Source organism: Peromyscus leucopus, chromosome 20 (assembly GCF_004664715.2).
Source record: "Peromyscus leucopus breed LL Stock chromosome 20, UCI_PerLeu_2.1, whole genome shotgun sequence".
Taxonomy (NCBI): Eukaryota; Metazoa; Chordata; class Mammalia; order Rodentia; family Cricetidae; genus Peromyscus; species Peromyscus leucopus.
The window spans coordinates 38,637,122-38,659,308 of NC_051080.1; the positions used below are offsets into that span (position 1 = coordinate 38,637,122).

Consider the following 22,187-nt stretch of genomic DNA (forward strand, 5'->3'; position numbering starts at 1 on the left):
CTCACAAAGCCTGTAACTCCTGTTTTTCAAGGGATTCAACTTCCTGGAACTGGAGTTATGGATAGTTGTAAGCCGCCATGTGAGTGCTGAAAACTGAACTGCACATCACCCAGAACAGCAAGTGCATCGACTGCTGGGTCGTGTCTCCATCCCCAGAGACCAGCCGCGCACCACCCAGATTGGGTGCTGATGGCCTGCTGTGAGGGAAGAGGAACTCTTGTCCGAGGTAAAGGTTTTATACATTACATAGGAAATTCAGCCTCGTGTCATCTACTGGGAAGTAAGCAGGCCCCTCAGCCCATCTTCCCTGTCACATGGCACCCTCCTGGCCTCCCACCTGAACCTCAAGACTGAAGTACTTCATTGTCCACAGCCTGGGCCAGACTGGGAGCTCCTCAAGGGCAAGCAGGTAGAAGAACCAACTCCGCACCGTGGCTCACAGGGAGAGCCTTACTCTACCGCCACAGAGCAGAGGAAGCAGAGGGCCCAGGAGGAGACCCAGGCCACCTGCCCTCTGACGGAGATGGGACAGCTTTCCATGGGTCCTGGAGGTCTGGACTCTGGTCCTCACACTTTTATGGCAAGTTGTCTTCACCACGGAACCCCTGAACCACCACCCCAGCCCAGAGATGGACCCACTTTTGATGAAAAAAGCTTCTGGGCCTCTGCAGCTACCACAGGTGACTTTTATTTGTGAAGCTCCCAGGCACAGCCCAGACACACAACACAAAGGAAAGCAGGAGGTGGCCACACAGCCACTAAGGGAAGTCACAGGGCATCTTCTACCCAGCACAATCCCCAATGCACTATCCTGCCTCAGAAAAACCTCAAAGAGCGACCCACCATGTAGCTCCGGCATTAGGGAGACCGGCCCTTCCCTCCCCAGGATGAAGAACAGGTCTGGGCCAGCCAAGGCGCTTCCTCTGGGTATAAGAGCCAGGGCAGCCCAGGCAATTCCCACTCCCGGGCTATTGGGGGTTGGCTCTCGGCTCCTCCTTTGGGCCAGATGGCTGAGGCCAGAGTTTGACTTTCTGATGACAGCCCCACCTCTGACAGTTCCTTAGGCACGGTAGAGACAGCAGGACACAGTGACTCCCCAGGCTTTGGTGGGACAGAAAGGCAGGGCAGGCAGGACAGCCACCAGGGCCTGCGGCTAAGTTGGCGGTGAGTTTAATAACAAAGCAGCTTTCAGCCCTTTCCCCTGGGTATCAATCCCCCACAGTGGACCTGGGTTAGTCCAGCAGGGAGAGATGAACATCTGCGATCCAGACAGGAAGTACACACCTACACACACACCACACCGACACACGAGACAAAGACCCTCCCCTGCCTCTGGTCAAAGTCCTATCCAATGGAGACGTTGGCTGAGCTCAGTCCATCCAGGTCCCCTCAGTCACTGGTGCAGGGTGAGGGACAAGAAGATGGTTTTGAGCCTAGACGTTGTGTAGTGTCTGCAGCAGGCTGTGGCGGGCAAAGGAGCAGGATTCCAGTGCGCCATTGGGCCTGTGGAGAAGGCAGCTCAGTGAGGGTCCTGGCAGCATCAGTGTGTGTGTGTGGGGGTAGCGTATGTGGGTGGGGTACATGTGCCAGCCTCTGCAAGGACAACGTCAGTAACTCTGGCCTTTGCACAGGACCCAGTCCAGGAGCCTTAGACAAGAACAGGCACAACAGTAAGGTCACACTCACTTTGTCACAAAGGCCAACAGCAGGGGTGCAAGAGCCTTGGGGAAGTAGTCCTGCTGTACCACATGGTTCAGCACCATCAGGGGGCCATACAGGCTGGGGATGGCCTTGATCTTGTCTTCGCTCTGCAAAATAAAAGTGGCCAAGCTCCAGTCACCTGTGAGACCCACGTCCTACCTCAGTGACCCCTGGGAGTGGCCGGGAGCTACCTTCTCTAGACCTGCCACTCCCTGAAGCCTCACCTTGAGCAGACCCATGTGGATGAGCAGCCTGGTGAGGAAGGTGTTGGAATTGAAAGACGAGGAGCTGAAGGCCTTCTTCATGAGGGCATCTACAGGGGCAGAAATGGAGCATGGCACATGCAGGCAGCAGGGGAGGGTTAGGCATACATAACTCAAGCGTGTCCTGAGCCCCCGAGTCCTGCCCTGTCAACAGGTAGACGTGGGAGGGACGACAGACAGGTAGAGTTGATTGGGGCGGGGAGCTGAACCAACGAAAGGCTCAATTTACCCGTGGGAACGCCCTGTCCACCTGGTGTCTTATAAAATGGGTGTGGTGACAGTACCTATTCTGTCCACCTTGCACATGGGGCCTGGGCCATGGAAACCTCCAAGGGAGGTTTTAGATATTAGGAGCAAAAAGGAGGAGGCCTGACGGGGCCATGCGAAAGGATCTGGAGCTGTTCACGGTTCCTGGAGGGCAGCCGGAGAGAGCGTCCTTGCCAGCCTCCCTTCTCACTGGACGGGACCCCCCCCCCTGCAGAGCAGCACAGCCTGGGGCATGTTTCCTCTCCCTCTCTTGCCATGAGCTAGCCCTTCCTGCAACTTCCTCTCTTCTGTGCCTGGCCAAATCTGACACACTGGAGGTTCTAACAGATGTGACGAGGTAGAAGGTGACAAGGCTGGACTGGATGGAGAGAATGGATGGAGAGGGCTTGGAAATGTAGCAAAGAGTCCAGGAAATCTTATGAAGGTGACAAGGTGTCCTCTGTGTGGGTGAGCAATGGGCAGTGTCTCCCACAGGGCACAAAGGCTTCTCTGACAGGATAACTCACGGAGCCTTGCAGATTTGACTATCTGCCCTGACCCTACTCGGCTGAAGTTCTAACTCTAGACAACCCCACGGCTTTGGGAGGTTCCCCACATGCAGAACACAGGAAAGCTCTTCCGGGGTCTACCAGCCCCACCCAGCTCACATTACCGACGGTATCCAGCACTGCTGTCTTCACTGAGGCTTCGTCTCTAAACACAGATGCCACCTTCAGGAAGGCCGAGACAACCTTCTCAGGGTCAGAGGTATCAGTCTGAGGACAGAGAATGGCTAGTTAGGGGCCACAGCCCCCTGACTCTGACTTCACAGAAAGTAACTGCAAAAGGCCTTGGCACTCTGGGGGGCAAGGAGAGGCCATGACTCATCCCAGATTATTCCTTGGAGTCTGGTGAAAAGCCGGCCCACAACAGGAGCAGTAAATCAGTTAATGCACCAAGTGCCATTATCCCCAGGGAATGGCCACCAGCATCTGACTAACACTAGAAATCTGCCAGAGGGAGCCAACATTCACATAGGAAGGCTGGCACTATCCTATGAACAATGAAGAAATGTAAGAAGTCAATTTCTTAAAATAGTGGCTCGGTTTCAAGTGTTAGATCCACTCACTGGAAACCCCTGAGAACGCCACTGAGCCAAGAAAATGTAGACTAGCATGAAATGAAAACGTTTATAGCATATAATCTCATGTCCTGAAAGAACAGTCCCAGAGCCGGGCGGTGGTGGCGCACGCCTTTAATCCCAGCACTCGGGAGGCAGAGCCAGGCGGATCTCCGTGAGTTCGAGGCCAGCCTGGGCTACCAAGTGAGTTCCAGGAAAGGCGCAAAGCTACACAGAGAAACCCTGTCTCGAAAAACCAAAAAAAGAAAAAAAAAAAACAGTCCCAGATCAGCCTCTGGTTGCTGCCAGCTGACTGGCAAGACAATTCAGCAGCCAAGGGAGCTTGCCACCATGCCTGAAAACCTAAGTCTGACCTCTGGTAGGAGAGAACAACTTCTGTTAGCTGTCCTCAGACCTCCACACACACACAAAATAAAACGCTTTTTAAAGAAAAATTGACAAGGTCTCACTATGTGTCTTGATGTAGGCCAGGCTGGCCTTGAACTCAAGAAGTCCACCTGCTTCCCAAGGCGTGCATGCTTGGTAGAAGGCAGTGCTTTTCACACCTACAAGGACATGTGGTCTCCATTTCTACTGACATGGAGAAATACAATGTTAAGGGGCTGCTCCTCCCTGAATGAATGAATGAATGAATGAATGGCCATCACGTGAGGCTGGTGGGCAGCTGAGCTGCACAGATGCTCCAGAAAGGGGACTGACTCTAGAAACAGCTAAACAGGCAGAAAGAAGCCCATGGAACATAAATGTGGGCATCCATGAGTGTGAGTCTGGAAAACATTCAAATTCCCTAACTGGAGTTTTGCGGGGCCATGGCAGGGACTCTCACTGACAAGTCTATTTAAATTCAGGACTGTCCGTCCTGTGCTATGTGGAGGTCCTGGAACTGGGAGTGCTCTTACCTGCTGGACTATCAGCACGGAGACCTTGGGACCGAGACGCAGCAGCTTCTCTGGGGAGGGGAATGACAGGAAGGTGGAGAGGTCTGTGGGTGGCGGGGAGGACAGCACGGGAGCTGGCTCCTGAGAAACAGGTGACACGGGCTCTGTAGATTCCAAACCCCAGATTCCTCCACCCGGCTGTGCCCGATCCCGCTGCAATCACATCACTTCCAGCCAGTCCAGAGTCTAGGCCTACAGTTGACTCTCTTTCTCACTCACAGGTCCCCAAGCACAGGGGTTGGTTCTACGGGCGCTGACCCCAGTGTTCCTGAAGCCTTCGGGGTATAACAGGATACCGCCACCTCAGCACTCCAAATGGAGCTTTGCCATGTGAACGAGGTCAGTGCCTGGGTCAGTGCTGCCAGCAAGGACCAGGTGCCCAGGGAGACCCAACCCTGAGAGGCACTTTGTCAGGTCACTGCTCCCAGAGCCCAGGAGAGCAGCCCCGTTCTGCGTGGGCGTGGGCAGTCTAACGGCTGCACCCAGACTCCCTGGGGACTTTATCTTGGAACCTATGAGACACAGATGAACAGATCGCCAGTGGGGTCAGGCAAACTCCAGTCTCAGTCAACCTGAGGGCTCTAGCCTGTCCCCAGGGGCCTGTTGTGTGGGATATTTGTACAGCTGCTGTGATTGGTGTAATAAAAAGCCGAACGGCCAATAGCTAGGCAGGAGATATAGGCGGGATTTCCAGGGAAAGAAAGAAGAATGATGGGCGGTACGTGACAGAGCGTAGATTAACAAAAGTGGATTAATTTATAAAAGCTAGCTAAGCCAGGTGGCTGTGGCGCAGGCCTTTAATCCCAGCACTCAGGAGCCAGAGCCAGGTGGATCTCTGTGAGTTCGAGGCCAGCCTGGTCTACAAAGTGAGATCCAGGACAGGCACCAAAACTACACAGAGAAACCCTGTCTCAAAAAACAAAACAAAATAAAAATCTAGCTGAAAACAAGCCTAAGATAAGGACAAACTTTCATAATAAGTCTCCATGTCATTATTTGGGGGCTGGCTGGTGGGACAGAGAAAGACTCGGTACAGCAGCCACCAGGATAACCCACTGGGGTAAGGAGCAAAGACTGTACTATGTAGCCAAAGCTTTTCGACAGTCTTCTAAGTGCTGGATTACAGACATTAGTCATCATGTCCAGCTATGCTTAATTCTTGCTGGTTTTCTGTTATTGTTTAAAAAAAACACGTACCAATAGTACTATGTGTTCTAAACACAAGCACACACGTGCACTTACTTACATTCTGGTAAAACACTTAGACACACACAGAAAGGTCTCTCCTGATGTGATCTGCTGAGAACCCTGCTATCCATTTGGCCCTCGTAGCTATTAGATGTGAATATACACCCACAACAGGCTTCAGGGACCAGGACTCTGATCCATCCCAGCAAATGACAACAAACTTACCCCACTGTTAGGGTCCAGAATCTTCCGTGGGGGTGTAGCTGACTCCTCTCCTTGCCCTCGCTGCTGCGGCTCTTCCTCTTCCTCCTCCTCTTCCTCGTCATCCTCATCTTCCTCCTCTTCCTCCTCCTCCTCCTCTTCTCCTTCCTCGTCTTCCTCATCCTCATCCTCTCCCTCATCATCACTACAGAGAGAAGCCAGCTGAGGCCTGGCAGCCCATGCCGCTTCACAGGCCTAACTGTCACGGCTCTGGCCAGGCCCAGCACTGCTCACAGGATGGCACTCAAGGGTCAGCAGGGTGTCTGTCATCTGTCTTTCATTCCCCAGGGATGCTACCCATGCATTATAGACACACAAGAAAGAGAAATGGTCTCTGCCCCAAAGGAGCCTGAGGATTTGCCCAGTGGGATGCCCGGGGCAGCGCCAACTCTATCTCATGTGACCCCAGGAGGCTATGGAGGTAGAAGGGTAATGGCACTCTAGTTCCCGTAGACCCTGAAGCTCTGGAGATCTGGCCTATACTAGAGTCCTCAGCCCCGAGAACACAGGAGTGTCGGACACATGAATGAAGCCTCCCTAGGGAGGACGGGAAGCAGAGGAGACCTCCTGCTGCTGCCCACCTCAGCATCTCCTCTTGCCTCAACCTCTACCATTCCTGCCAGTCAGAGAGGCAAGCCCGGCCCCTTCCGGTGCCCGCACCCCCCACACTGTCTGTCCTTCACTCGCTGCTTCTGCTCACAGGCCTGCTGGGAGTGGTGGCACATGGCTTTAACCCCAGCAACGGGAAGGCAGAGGCAGGCAGATCTCTGCATTCCACTCCAGCTAGGGTCATACAGTGACCTGGCCACTTGCAGAAGACCAGAGCTCAATTCCCAGCACCCACACAGTGGCTCACAGCTGCCTGTAACTCCTGTTCTAGATCTGATACCTTCTTCTGACCACCACAGGGACTAGGTAGACACATGAAGAGACATACATACATTCAAGGCAAAAACATTCATCCACTTAAAGATTAAAAAAAAAAAAAAAATTGAGGGCTGGAGAGATGGCTCAGAGGTTAAGAGCACTGACTGTTCTTCCAGAGGTCCTGAGTTCAATTCCCAGCACCCACATGGTGGCTCACAGCCATCAGTAATGAGATCTGGCGCCCTCTTCTGTATACATAAGTAAATAAATCTTAAAAAAAGAGAGAGGCCCCCTCCTTTAGGGAGGGGCCTCCCACATGCAGGTCTGTACGGTGGTCCTCCTTATCCCCCATGGTTCTCTGCTGGACACACAAACGCTCCCCATCCTTTTCTCTCCAACACCAAGCACAAGGTGCCAGTTACCGGACTAGCAGACAGCGAGAGAAACCATTGGAAGTAAGTGAAGAAAGAGCAGGCCTGACCCCTGGCCTCTGGGGCCACCTTCCCAGAGTTCCCTACCTGAGGGATGCCAGCACCTTGGCCATATTGAAGCTGCCCAGCACCTCCTGAAGTTGCTCACAGCCCTCTTCTCCCAAGGCATTGCCTGATTCGGGAAGGAAAGGAAGGTCAGGGAGGGCAGTACTGGGGCCAGCAACAAGGGCTGAACCAACCCTCCAGTCCCCACAGCCTACCTACCATTGAGGTCCAGCTTTTCCAGCTCAGCCTTGTCAGCCACAGCCTCGGCAACCACCAGGGCGGCATCTCTCTTGATTTCACAGAACGACAGGTTCAGCTCCTAAGAGCAAGGGGAAGGAAGGGGTAGAGGCATGCCAAGCCTGGGCTAGGAGACATGCCCTGCTCTCCCAGCTTCCCCATGAACAGGCGTGGTCTCCCAGCGTGGGCGTGGGGGTATGAAGAACAACAATAAAAACAATGCTGTGAACCCAGCACAAAGTACTTGAGCTGTTCACACAAAAGTGAGAAGCCCGAGACCTGGCGAGGCCCACCCTCCTTCACACCAGACCCTTTTTGACTCATATCCTACCACCCTGATGCAGGAACCCCTGAGAGCATGGGCAGCCATGAAGGATAGAGGGTGGGGGTGGGGGGTGGGGAATTAGCACCTTCAGCTTGGGCAGACCCCCACGGACAGCATCTGCGATGGCAATGGCCCCCTTAGAGCGCACAAGGCAGTCCCCGAAATTGATCACCTCCACTTGCCGTAAGGTCTTCAGGGTCTGACAGGAGGAAGCAAGGGTCTATGGTGATGCTATCAGCCATACACTGGCCTGACCACCTCACCTGTTCTTTTTATCACTGCCTACTGGCATCTGAGGCCAACTAAACCTCAACCACACTACTCCCCACATTACGGACAGATTTCTTCCTGAAGCATGAATCAAATCTAACTGCATCCCATCACATCAGGGCTTAAGACTCTCCATGGCTCCCTATTACAGACAGAGAGTCTCACAGAGCTGGCAACACGACAAAGTCTCCAATCCTTCTTTTCCCTTCATTACCCACCCCCAACACCCTGGCATTTCAAATCAGGAGCAGCTTAGGAAGGCTCTCATTGGTCTGTAGACCTCTTTCGTTAATCACTGTGCCTGAACCACCCACCCCCACCATTTGTCAGGTGACCAGTCTTCATCCTTAGCCAAAAAAGGCTACCACAAAAGCCTCAAGCCCAATTCGACCTTCCATCTGATGCTAGTACCTGCATTTGTGACATTTATAACTCATCTTCCACGGGCCCCACCCACCCAGAGGCCATAGTTCTGTGCTCAGAGCCTGGACAAAACTGGTCAGCAGTTCCTTCCGCCTCGTACAGGATCTCCCTGAAGTAGGGACCCGAGCACAAACGCACGGACACAGGCTAGTATGCAAGCACTGCATCAACAAGGAAACGGGGCCACGGCAGCTTCTGCCTTTGCAGCTTGAATATGGAAGTGCAGAAGGGTGGGTGAAGAGCCATGCTTGCCAATGAGCCTCCCGCCACCCCGCCTCACCTCAGCCATGGCCACCGCACCCTTCTCAGTGAAGGTGTTGTCATTCAGGTTGATGACTCGCAACAGGGGGTTGATGGAAAACGCCTGGGCCAGGGCCGTGACACCGGGGTGGTTAATCCCATTCTGTGGCATGTGGACCTCTTCCAGAGTCCCAATGATCTGTAGGGGGAAGAGAGCTGGCATTGTGACCTGGAGCTATAGCAACATGCAGCAGCAGGAGGAGGGTAGGGCAGGTGCGGCCACCAGATCAACCAAAGGCTGTTTGAGTTTCCAGGGCACAGATCATGTCGGGGCATCTTCTTGACCCCACAGCTCTCCTTGAGAACTCCAGCTCCCAGGGAATACTAGTTTCATTTCTGTTGGGGTGATAAAATTCTTTGACCAAAAGCAACTTAAGAAAGAAAGGGGGCCAGGCATGGTGACATATGCTGCTCTTCCTTACTCTATGGCTTGCTGGGTAGCTGGGTGGCTGGGTAGCTGGGCGGCTGGGTAGCTGGGTGGCTGGCCCCTGAAGTCCTCCATCTTCTCTCTTGATCTTCCTTTCCCCAGATTTCTCCCTCTATATATCCTCTCTGCCTGCCAGCCCTGCCTATTCTTTCTCCTGCCTCGCTATTGACCACTCAGCTTTTTATTAGACCATCAGGTGTTTTAGACAGGCACAAATGCAGCATAAGCAAAAGTAACACATCTGAAAATAATATTCTACTACAAGGTTTTGTTTGTTGTTTTGGTTTTTGTGAAACAGGACTTCCTTTTGTATGACAACAGCTCTGCCTGTCCTGGATCTCACTCTGTAGACCAGGCTGGCCTCAAACTCACAGAGATCCGCCTGCCTCTGCCTCCCGAGTGCTGGGATTAAAGGGTGTGCCACCACCGCCTAGCTGAAAGGGCTTTTTTTAAAGACATGGTTTTAAATGAAGGTCCTGAGGTCTGTTAAGTGCAACCAAACAGTCAATACCCTTCTTCTTAGTTCCCAGGACTAGCTCCACCATCTTCAAACACCCTTTCTCAATTAGGAAAGATGGCAGAGCTGTAGGGAGAAGCCCTAAGGCAAATGGAAGACAACCTGTCTAGATGGGATAGCCTCTGCTCATGGTGTAGCACTGTCTGTCCCCAGACTAGCACCAAGCAGCAGGAATGGGAGAGATTCAAGTGTGGGAAAGAGGTTCGTAGTCTCTTTCTGTTGACAGCTCCGAGTCAGAGTCATTATTTCAGGGGTAGCCAAAGGCAGCCACTAAAGAGCGTGCCCGTGCGTCACCCCATGGTTAGCAGAGGGAGACCAATCTTGCTACTTGTTCCTCTCAGCTGCTCCTCTTCACCCATAAACAGTGCCGCCCACATTCAAACTAGGTCTTTCCACCTCAATCACAATCAAGAGAGACCTGCAGACACGTCCACAGGCCAACCCGATCTAGACTAACTCCTCACTAAGTAAGACTCTCTTCCCTGGGGCTAGAGAAATGGCCCAGGTCTGGTTCCCACAATCCACACTCTGGCCTCACTGGCACACACATGTACATGCAGCTGAAACACTCACACACAAAATACAAATAAAGATCCTCTTTTCAGGGGCTGGAGAAATGACTCAGTGGTTACAAACACACACTGCTCTAGTAGAGGACCTGAGTTCAGTTTCTAGCATCCATGTTGGGAGCTCACAGTGGCCTGTATCTCCAGTGCCAATGATCCAATGCCTCTGGCCTCTGTGGGCATCTGCACTCACATGTACAAACGCACATACAGACACATACACACAAATAAAACTCTCTTCCCACACAATTCTTCTAAGGTATCAAGCTGATAATAAAAAGTAATTTGTACACCTGGGAAGACTTTCTGGATCCTTCAAGCCAGGAAGCCTGTGTCCTCAGAGTCCCAGTGGGTCCCATCACTGGGTCAGTACCTTGTTAGTCCCAAACTTCTTCAGGCAGAGCAGAGCACTTCCCACAGTCAGGATAGCACTGTCTAAAGGGCCGGAAGCCTGGGTTAAAACCCAGCACCCACAAAACCCAAACTGTGGGCTCAGTCTAGTGCTTGCCTTGCTGTTAAATGGGAGGGCCTGAGTTCAGTCCCCAGAATCCACATGAGGATGCCGCTGTGGTGCTGCAGGCGCCGAGACAAGAGGACCCAGAGCTCACCGGCCCTGGAGCCTACTTCCTGAGCTGCAGCCGGTGAGACCCATCCTGCCCTAGGAGCTGGACGGGCGTGCACGCTTGAGGATGACACCTGAGTTTCTTCTCTGACGTACACACCAGAGAAAGGAAACCAAACAAAACAACCACAAGGTTCGTGTGGGTTTGAAATTGCCCGTGGCAATTGCCCTACAGCCCACAGTCCAAGCGAGACTGGTGGCTACATTAGGAATAACAGTTTTCCATCGATACTGAAAGATCACCCACAGATGCGGGGTGGGACACTGTGGGTGGAGAAGAACCCCATTCTCAGCAGGGCAGAAGACCGAAGGCTGCAGGCTACGGGAAGGCCCGTCTGAGGAAAGAGACCCCCAGCCCAGAACTCTCTGTAAGGGCCATTGCCACCAGCGTGGATGAGGCGTCCTTACTGGCAGCTCACAGGCAGGGCCGTCGGGGCTGCTGCTCTGGCAGTTTGGTTAATGCTGGTGAAATTGTGTCTGTTGGGAACAGAAGGGAATGGAGACCCAAGCTGCAGTCCTTACGGTGTACACCAGTCCTAGAACGTGGGGACAGAAGGGGGGCAGGGGACAAGTTGGTAAGTGTGCTGCAGGGGCCGGTGAGATGGTGCCGTGGGTAAAGACACTTGCTGTGCGAACCTGAAGACCTGAGAAACCATGTGAAGTGGACGGAGCACCAACTCTGCCCGATCACTCTCTGACCTCCACATCTGCACTATGGCACGGGCACCCCCCACCCCCAATAAATACTTTTTTGAAAAAATAAGCCAGGTATGGTGGTGCACGCCTTTCATCCCAGCACTCAGGAGGGAGAGGCAAGCAGATCTCTAAATTTGAGGTAAGCCTGGTCTACATACAGAGTTCCAGCCCTGGCTACAGAGAGATAGACCGTCTCAACTAACAAACAGCGGCTTGTCAGTCCCGTGTAGGGCACAGCAGGGTAAAAAGAAACGACTCACCCCAAAAGCTTCCGCCAATGCAGTGGCCCCATCGTTCTCCAGGCGGTTTCTGCCAGCCACAAAGACCTTCAGGGCCAGCGGCTTGCCTGGGCACTGGACTTGCGGTGACACTCGGTCAGAGCTGCTGCCAGGATCTGCAGGGAAAGGCATGGCATGGGCTTGGATGCAGGTCGTGGCCAGTCCTCACTCCACCTGCCTCAAGTGTTCTCCAGTGAAGCACACCCCGTCCGGTGGTGGATCGGGGACACTGCTGTAGTACGGTGGGCCCAGCACTTCACAGTTTACACAGACCCTCTATTCTTTCTGGTCTCGGTATACTTTTGGAGTTATTGCAGGGGTCCAAGACAGGTAGAGACCAACTGGAGCAGCCAAGGACAGTGTGGGTTCCCAGTTATCTCAGGGTTCTGCCGGGGTTAAAGCTGTCATGATTTCAACCGACCGGATTATGAGAAGCCAGAATCTTTTACTGAGACAGGGTCTCATTATGTAGTTGAGGCTGGCCTGGAACTCACATTGCTGTAACTCAGCCTTCCAACACGGTCTTGCCGTGTTGTCCAGGCTGGTGATCCTCCTGCCTCAACCTCAAGAGTAATTAGACTACCGGCATGTGCCACAGCAACCAGCTTAGATACTTCTCATGGTCTAAACTAAACCAGAAGACTCTGACCAGAACCCAGAACCTCGAGATTCTTTCCCATATTCTGTATCGGAAGGAGCTTCCTGTCAGACCGTGCTCTTCTGACACCACCAGACAGCGCTTGTGCTTAAGCAACTTGCATTTTACTTAAGAACAGCCACAGCTTTAATCCCACACGCCTTTAATCCCAGCACTCAGGAGGCAGAGCCAGGCGGATCTCTGTGAGTTTGAGACAGAGTCAGTTCCAGGACAGCCAGGGCTACACAGAGAAACCCTGTCTTGAAAGTAGGGCTGGAGAAAAGCCCCAAAGTGATAAAATGGATGACGCAAGCCATTTAAATATGCCCGACAGAAGATAAGATATAAACTGCTTTCTGGTTGGGGATGTAGCTCAGTTGGTACAGTATTTACCTAGCACATACAAAGCCCTGGGTTCAATCCCCAACAACAAAATGGGCATCATACGGCATGCTTGTGATCCCAGCATTTAGGAGGTAGAGGCAGAAGGACTTAAGTTCAAGGCCATGCTCAACTAGATACCGAGTCTGAGGCAAGACTGTTCTACAAGATACCTTGTCTCAAAAACAAAATACAAATAGAAAGCAGGTCCTTTTAAGTTATTAGATCAGGGAAGAGAGCACTTAGGGAAGGACTGGAACCTGCCCCCCTTTCTTTATAGAACCTATGGTGAAGACTCCAACTCTACACTTCCCAAACTACCACTACCATGTGAATGACACACTCCACACCTCCAAACCTTTGTTTACGCCAACAGAAAAATGGAGGTAGTACTGGCAATGTACACAGAATCATCTTCACAAGTACACCCCATCCCTGTTAGTGTTCTGTTACCCAGCTCGGTCTGATGGAGCCTCAAAAAGAGAGGGAAACAGGAGGGCCAGTCTCCCTCACTGTATGGCTGGTAGCCATAGGGCGAACCTGAGGTACAGTCTTGTCCAGAAATAAAAGTGTACCGTGACTGCGGGAGCAGTTACCACGGCTCTTTCCTCTCTGGGGCTGTGCCAGATGCTGTGAGTTTTGGTACAGGGCTATCCCAACCCCGAATTCTGCACAGCAAGCAGGTCAGAGCAGGTTATGCAGCAGCACTGCCTCTGTGTTGCCAAGGCAACCCAGGAACTTGGAATGGTTGCTTAGCAACCCAACCCTCTGGACTCCTTTCCTCACTGGTTGCAGGCTGCTGTCTTGGAGGCATTGCTTTCTCCTCTGAAGGGAGAGACAACAGTCCCCAATGGTGGGGGGCTAAGGGCTGGACCACACTGCCCAGTGTGAAGGCAGAGGGGGATCAAGGGCTGACAACCCACCTTGCCGCCTCCGATGCCCATGCCACAGTTGTTAAGCTTGAGTTCATGCAGGGTGAAGCAGGCGGGGCTCTTGAGGAGAGCCTCGAAGCCTCGCACTCCATCAGGCCCAAATGCGTTGTCACTGAGGTCGAGTTCCACCAGCTGGGCTCCTGCGGTGATGAGCCCCTCCCCTAGTGAGATCTGGACACACAGAGAACTCAGTCAGACCCCAGCCAGCTACCAAATGCCACTTCTGGGCCAGGCCCAGCCCTGGCCACAGGTCATGCCCAAGCCAGTGGGGATGTGGCACAGACAATGGTTTATAATTATAGATGACTGTTGTTGTTACTGTGTGTTGGGGTCTAGGCACATGTGTGCTAGAGTGCAGGTACAGAGGTCAGAGAACAACTTCTGAGTCGTTCTCTCCTTCCACCATGGCATATATTACCCGAATGAAGCCTGAACTGAGGTGTGTACCACAAGTACCTTTATCCACTGAGCCACCAGGCTGGCCCAGAACCGGCTTTTACAGCAGACTGTTTATTACTATGTTCCTACACTGGAATGGGAGTGAGTGGCACCTGCGGATAGGAAGATCTGGGAGGGCTCTCTGTAGGAGGCGGCATTGAACTCACTGAGGATGAGCGCCAGGCAGTCAACCCAGCAGGATTCCAGATAGCAATAGAAACCAGAGCAGAGAGATAAAGATGGGAGCCTGCCTAAGCTGGGGTCCCTTGGATATGCAAGAAGGCCTCATAAACACCTCAGATTTCAGGATTGTCTGAGCTGGATGCTGCTGGAAACCTGGGGGTGGGGGTGGGGGCAGGCTAAGAGCGGACATGCACAAAGCTTCCTGTTATCCTCCACCACTCAACAAACAAGACAGTGGCTGCCCTGCCATCTGAAGGTCTAGCTCCCACCCCCCGACCTCTAGCCCATGATGGCCACACTGTGCACTGCATCTGCTCCAACACGGCCCACGGTGCCCCAGGTCCTTTACTTCCTGCCTAAAGAGCCATTCTCAATTCTTGGAACGTGGAGACAAAGCATGCCTCCAACGCCGGAGCACAGCACTCAGAAGAGGCCACAAGAAAGCTGCTCCCCTTCCTGTTCCGCCCAAGAGCTCCCTCGTCTGCTCTCTTGATTCCCAGACTGCTCATCCTCCGAGGGTGACACCAGCTCCACCACCTCAGGAGCTGGCCCCACACAGTGGCCTCTCTGGGGCCCTTTGAGGTCCCAGGACCCCCCACGGTTGTGTAGTACTGAGGGCCTGAGGAGGAGGAGGACCAGGGCAGCCAGCCACCCCAAACACCTTCATCCTGAGGCCCCATGCTAGGCAGACAGACCTGGGGCAGCCCGCTGCCAGCCTGCGCCCTGCTAAGACCCAGGTAATAGCAGAGGCCACCACCCCCGAACTTGGCCCTAGGAACTGGCGCCATTGTGGAGTCACTATTGAGTATCACAGCAAACGAGTGACAGAAAGGTGGAGCAGCCACAAGAGACGTCGGTGCAGACTGGGTCCCGAGGAAACAGGTCCCTGGGGGCACAGGGACCATGATACCAGGAGAAGATGGTCACAGCCTGGTTTTCACCTGTGGGGCTAACCTGATTCTCCAGAGAAAAGATGTGTGAGGGGGTATCTGACAGGTGCCTGTGCCCGCAGGGAAGCACTACCTGGTCCTTACCAGAGCCGGCGGGATCTCAGACCGAAGCCTTCCGGTGAACATGTCACTCCAGTGGCATCGCTGTGCAGGAAGAAGGGAAGTGTTAGCTGGCGAACCCAGGAGCAGCCTCCCGTGAAGTCTCACACCACCAATGCCTCCCTGAGAGCTTGGGCACCCAAGAGGACTACGAAATTTCCTAGTTTTGGTTTTCTCAGCATTGAATTGGACCAATTCAGCTAGAGGGACCCGGAAACAAAGGGTATTCTCTCTGATCTGTCCAACCCTTTGGCGGAACATGTGACAATTCTGGGTGACAGAAAACAGCACAAAAGTAAACAGAGGCCTCACATGGCGAAGCAGCACCTCCCTGCAGCCCTTCAGACCACCTCATCCGGGGCTTGTGGGCCTACCCACCTCCATTGCTTGCCTTTTTTGTTGGTTTCCAGACAAGAGTCTCACGTAGCCCGACCTAGCCTCAAACTGTGTAACTGAGGTTGGCCTTGAATTTCTAAGGCTCCTTCCCCACCTCCCAAGTACTAGGACTTCAGGTCTGCACCCCCCCACACACACCCACACCCTCATTTTTAACAAAGGGAGGACAAGGCTCAGACTCAGTGCCCTTAGGTGGCAACAGTGTCAAACTAAAACTCACACTGTCCTATTTTCTTTCCTTTGTATTATGTCTGATGACTTCCCAGGAGAGAAATGGTGCTTGCCTTCAATTACTTTCAAAGCTAGTGGAGGGGCTGGAGAGATGGCTCAGCATTTAAGAAAGAGCACTGGCTGCTCTTCTAGACCCTGGTTCAGTTCTCAGAACTCACAGAAGCTCACAACCACCTGAGGCTTCAGTTCCAGGAGATCCTATGTCCTCTTCTGCCAGGCCCCAGGCACATACATGGCGCACACACATACATGCAGGCAAAATAACCCTTACACTTAAAGAAACTTTTTTTTTTTTTTTTTTGGTTTTTCGAGACAGGGTTTCTCTGCGTAGCTTTGCGCCTTTCCTGGAGCTCACTTGGTAGCCCAGGCTGGCCTCGAACTCACAGAGATCCACCTGCCTCTGCCTCCCGAGTGCTGGGATTAAAGGCGTGCGCCACCACCGCCCGGCTAAAGAAACTTTTTAAATACATAAAAAGCAAGTTTGGTGAAAAGGACCAGATAAATGTGACAAAGGTAGTAGCCGTTTACAATTTGGTTACAAAAGCAATATCCCTAGCTCTGGTTGCTACAGGTGGGTCTGTTAGAAAGAAGCATGTGCTGGCTAATTTTCATGCTTCAGGAATGGGACATGCACTGTGAGAAGAGACTCCTCCAGTTTGTCCTTCAAGACAAGAGTCCCGCAGGTTCTGGACCGAGGTAGTAGCTGTAGCAATCTGAGGGGCTCTGGTCCTCATGTGCACGGACCTCCCCTCCCTGTACTCTCACCTTCAGCTCCGACTTCTTCTCCAAGGCCTTGGCGATGACTTTGGCCGCTTCCACACCCACCGTGTTACCCTCCAATCGTAGAGCCTCCAGGCCGTCAAAATCTTCAATCTCCTTAATCACGTCTTTAGCTGTGTGAACAGAGCACCTTAGGCGTTGGCAGTAGTCTCGAGCCACTGGGGCAGCGGCAACTCAGGAAGCACCTTAACTCATTTCCTTCAAGGCTATGAACCATGCACCCCCAGAGACAGGAGAACGGGACAGGCTCCCAGCCTAGGTCGGGCAGGGATGTGCAGACCGACTATTCGTCCATGCCCAAGCGAGTACAGGCATTCACTGTGGCGTCTAGCACGAGTGACATTATGAAGAGTCTCTTTTTTCGTTTGGTGGTTTTTAAAGATAGGGTCTCGCGTAGCGCAGTCAGGCTTTGAAGTTTACTATGTAGTCAAGAATGACCTTTCTGATTCTCTTGCTGCCATGCCTGGGGCTAGAACCTCCTCTACAGCTGTCCTGAGGACAACGGCTAGGGTGATCTCTGACAAGTCCAAACCAGTTTTCCTGGTTGGGCCAGAACGCCAAGAGGTCTCACAAGGTCTGAAGGCAGCAGGTACCTTCATTTCTAGGCAGCGAGGGATTCAGGGTTGTCTGTGCTGCCTAAACTTTGGTCATGAGTAGTAAGGCAGGAACCCTTTCCCTCTCCCAGTGATGCCTGGTTGCAAGGACTGGAATTTCCCGTGAGGACCCAACGCCACTCTTAACACAACTCCCTCAAGGCCTCCGCCATAAGGAAGACAGCTGGCCTGGAATGGTGAGGGGAAAGGTAGAGCGGGAAGAATCTGGCCCTGAAGGCTAGATGGACAAGTTTGAGACGAGTCTGAGCTATACATTGATGAGACCCTGTCAAAAGAAAAACAGACAGACAGACAGACAGACTGACACAGTAACAGAAGCCGCCTCACTGTTAGAATGGACCAATGGCATTGACCTCACCTCCCAGGCTGCCAGGACAAATGGTAAGGAGATGCTCAGAAAGCCTGAGCAAACACACACTAACACCCCTCCCTCACACAGCTAGTCCAGGAACTCACCATCTTCCGCGGTATTCAACTTGAGACTCTTGCCCTTAAAACTCAGCTGTCCTCCGGCCACCTGGGTTTTGGCCAGGGTCTCTGCCAGTTTGGCAATGTCTTCAGAGGCCATGCTGGTGAAAATGGTGGGCTGCCCTGGAGATCTGCCAACTGAAGACAGAAACTGCATTAAAAAAGAATCTTGTGGGGCTGGAGAGGTGGCTCAGCGCTTAGGAGCACTGGCTGCTCTTCCAGAGGACCAGGTTCACTTCCCAGCACCCACATGGCAGCTCTCGGCTATCTGTAACTCAGTTCCAGGGAACCTGACACCCCCACACAGACATACATGCAGGCAAAACACAAATGCACATGAAATAAAAATAAATTTAAAAAAGAAAGAAAAGAGAATTTTGGGTCTCTGGTCCACCCATTCCCCAGACAGCTGCATCTTCTTGAGCAATGCCAGCCTTGTCCTAAGACATGATGGTGAAGGTCGGAGTGAAAGGAATCGGCGGTACCGGGGGCCTGGTTACCAGAGCTTCCTTCATGTCTGACAAAGTGGATGTTGCTGCCATCAATGACCCCTTCACTGACCTCAACTACACGGTCTACATGTTCCAGTGACTCCAGTGTGACTCCACCCATGGCAACGTCACCACCAGGGTCAAGGCTGAGGAAAGAAGCTTGTTTTCAACGGAAAGCCATGGCCTTCTTCCACAAGCGAGATCCCACCAACATAAAATGGGGTGATGCTGGTGCTGAGTATGCTGGAGTCTACTGGTGTCTTCACCACCATGGAGAAGGCCGGGGTCCATTAGCAGGGCCATCATCTCCGCCCCTTCTGCTGATGCCCCCATGTTTGTGATGAGTGTGAACCATGAGACACATGACAATTCATTCAAGATTGTCAGCCATGCTTCCTGCACCAGCAATTGCTTAGCCCCCCCCCCCCCCAGGTCATCCATGATTACTCTGGCATTGCGGAAGGACTCATGGCCACAGTCCATGCCATCATTGCCACCCAGGACACCATCACTGCATCCGCTGGTTGCTGCCAAAGCTGTGGGCAAGGTCATCCCAGAGCTGAACGGGAAGTTCACGGGCATGGCCTTTTGTGTTCCTACCCTCAATGTGTCCGCTATGGATCTGACACGCTGCATCCTGAAGAAAGCTGCCAAGTATGACGACATCAGGAAGGTGGTGAAGCAGGCGTCGGAGGGCCCACTAAAGGGCATCCTGGGCTACACCGAGGACCAGGTTGTCTCCTGTGACTAACAGTGACCCCCACTCTTTCACCTTTGATGCTGGGGCTGGCATTGCTCAATGTCGACCTTGTAAAGCTCATTTCCTGGTATGACAATGAATTCGGCTACAGCAGCAGGGTGGTGGACCTAATGGCCTCCAAGGAGTAAAAAGTCCTAGACAGACCACCCACCCCAGCAAGGACAGGAGAACGAGGGAGAGGCCTCAGCTGCTGAGGAGGGCTGCCCCAGCTCAGCCCCCAATACCGAGCATCCCCCTCAGTTTCCAGCCCAGACCCCCAGAAGATGGGGAGGGGTTTAGGGAGCCCTACCCCTTGAATTCCATCAATAAAGTTCACTGCACCTATTAAAAAAAATCTTGTGAAAGGGGACTGGAGAGATGGCTCATCAGTTAAGAGTACTTGCTGCTCTTACAGGGAACCCACATTTGATTCCCATCACCCACACTAGACAGACAGCTCAACTACCTATTAGTTCAACTCCAGGAGATCAGATACCTCTGACCTCTCAGGGTACTCACACTCACATGTATATACTCACACTCACATGTATATACTCACACTCACATGTATATACTCACACTCACTCACACATTAAAAACTTGTCTTTTGGTGCTGGGGAGATGGCTTAGAGGTTAAGAGCTTTTCTTCCAGAGGTTCTGAGTTCAATTCCCAGCAACCACATGATGGCTCACAACCATCTATCATGAGATCTGGTGCCCTCTTCTGGCCTGCAGGGATACATGCAGGCAGAACACTGTACACATAATAATTTAAAAAAAAAAACTTGTCTTTTGACATCTGCCCCCCCCCCCCCCCCACCCCCCCGCCAGCACTCACACATACAGTTACAGTGAATTAAAATTTTTAAATCTTTTTTTAAAGGGGCTAGGGCAGCAGTTATTAAGCTGGGGTCACCTAAGACCGTCAGAAAACAGTTATATTACAACTCAAAATTATTACTTTAGTTATGAAGTAGCAACGAAAATGACTTTATGGTCGGGGGTCCCCACAACACGAAGAGTTGTATTAAAGGGTCTAGGGAGATGGCTCAGTGCTGCTCTTCCAGAGAACTACAGTCAATTCCTGGAATCCATATGGCAGCTATGGCCTCCGTGGGCATTGCAGGTCAAAGGTACAGACATATGCAGGCAATCTACCCAACACATTAAAAATCACCTATCAAAACAGGCATAGTGGCGCACGCCTTTAATCCCAGCACACGGGAAGCAGAGGCAGATGAATCTCTTGAGTTCAAGGCCAGCCTGGTCTACAGAGTGAGTTCCAGGATGCCAGGGCTGCACAGAGAAAACCTGTCTCGAAAAACAAAAACAAAACAAAAATTTAAAAAATAAAAAACCAAACAAATAAAAAAATCTTTTAAAAAAGTATTCTTTTCGGGGGCTGGAGAGATGGCTCAGAGGTTAAGAGCACTGACTGTTCTTCCAGAGGTCCTGAGTTCAATTCCCAGCAACCACATGGTGGCTCACAACCACCTATAATGAGATCTGGCACCCTCTTCTGCCTGCAGTCACACATGCAGACAGAATACTGTAGACACAATAAATAATCTTTAAAAATAAGCTTTTGGGAAGTGTAAGGCCCTGGGTTTGATCCCTAGCATAACCCCAAAGTGTGTGTGGGAGGGTGTCCCTTGAGATCTCTGGCGGAGGTGGGGTGGATTAGCCCTCTCCCTGCCCTGAGAACCCAAAAGCTAAAGCACCAGGAGAAATGAACATGGGATTAGAAAGACCAGTCTGGGGGCTGGAGAGATGGCTCAGAGGTTAAGAGCACTGGCTGCTCTTCCAGAGGTCCTGAGTTCAATTCCCAGCAACCACATGGTGGCTCACGACCATCAGTAATGAGATCTGGTGCCCTCTTCTGGCCTGCAGACACACATGCAGTCAGAACACTGTATACATAATAAATAAATCTTAAAAAAAAAAAAAAAAAAAAAAAAAAAGAAAAAGAAAAAAGAAAGAAAGACCAGTCTGGAAAGGGGGGAGAGTGAGAACTCCCTCAAGTCGCTCTCCAAACGGCCCCAGCAGGGACACCCAGTACAGGGCAGTCAACTCCCAAAGCAAGGGCTGCCACAGTCACACACCTGCCTGATCATCTTGGCAGCACTCTGCCTGAGGGTCCTGCTCCTCAAAGAGGACATAGATGGCTATGGGATCCAGGTCATCCATCCCAGGGAATGCCCCACTGCCCATGCTGGCATGACTCAGTGTGGCACACAAGGCTAAGGCATGTCTGGTTTCAACCCTGGTTTCAATGCCACAGTAGCCTCTCAGAGGTTCCTAGGAGACCAGAGGTACCTACATCACAAGGGCTGCCATGACAATAGATGAGTAAGCTCCTCCACTGTGTTTCAGACACACAGTGCACACTCAACCAAGCAACCACGGCAGGGGCACTAGCTCCATGCTGTCCTCTACTTCAGTCCCTGACACTCTCAGATCCCAGGGGAAGAGGGCTCAGCCTACAAGGCTGCCCCACCCAGGATGCTAACAGGAACCCCGGCTGTTTACCTGTGCTTCTAACCTGCTGGCTATGAATTAGGGTTGCCATGACCCTCCCCTTGGGGGCCAATTAATTTCCTAGAACTCAGGGAAAATGCAGTACCTACTGATTTATTATAAAGGATGTATATGTGTGTGTGTTGGGGGGTACCCCAGACCTCTACCATCATACTTCAAACCCCAACACATGACATTCATTTATTTATTTAGAGACAGGGTCTCAATGTGTATCTCTAGCTGGCTTGAACTCAATCTGTAGATGATGGCCTCAAAGTCACAGATCTGCCTGTTTCAGCCTACCCAGTGCTGGGACTAAAGGTGTGTACCATCATACCAGTAAACAAAGGATAGTTTAAAGAATACAAATGAAAAGCCAGATAAATACAAAGAATGTACACCTTTAATCCCAGCACTTGAGAGGCACAGCCAAGTAGATCTCTGTGAGTTCAAGGCCAGCCTGGGGTACAGAGTGAGTTCCAGGAAAGGCACAAAGCTACACAGAGAAACCCTGTCTTGAAAAAACAAAAACAAAAACAAAACAAACAAAAAAGAATGTATAGGGAAGGTATGAGAAAAGGGGCCAGGG

At 52.1% G+C, this 22,187-nt stretch overlaps 1 protein-coding gene and 1 non-coding gene across 2 annotated transcripts; both read right to left on the reverse strand.

The window, feature by feature from the left end:
• Positions 1 to 666: 666 nt before the first annotated feature.
• Positions 667 to 21,367, reverse strand: Rangap1 (Ran GTPase activating protein 1). The gene is given in 17 exon segments (XM_037197692.1): positions 667 to 1,503; positions 1,687 to 1,808; positions 1,926 to 2,014; positions 2,884 to 2,986; positions 4,251 to 4,370; positions 5,703 to 5,883; positions 7,124 to 7,208; positions 7,301 to 7,400; positions 7,729 to 7,842; positions 8,617 to 8,775; positions 11,725 to 11,813; positions 11,816 to 11,858; positions 13,684 to 13,863; positions 15,348 to 15,407; positions 16,755 to 16,882; positions 17,840 to 17,989; positions 21,184 to 21,367. Coding segments are annotated over 17 exon segments (1,902 nt in total). The 5' UTR covers positions 21,293 to 21,367; the 3' UTR covers positions 667 to 1,433.
• Positions 9,634 to 9,772, reverse strand: LOC114694397. Its single transcript, XR_003734695.1, has one exon. It is a non-coding gene; the product is annotated as a small nucleolar RNA SNORA55 (small nucleolar RNA).
• Positions 21,368 to 22,187: the final 820 nt, after the last annotated feature.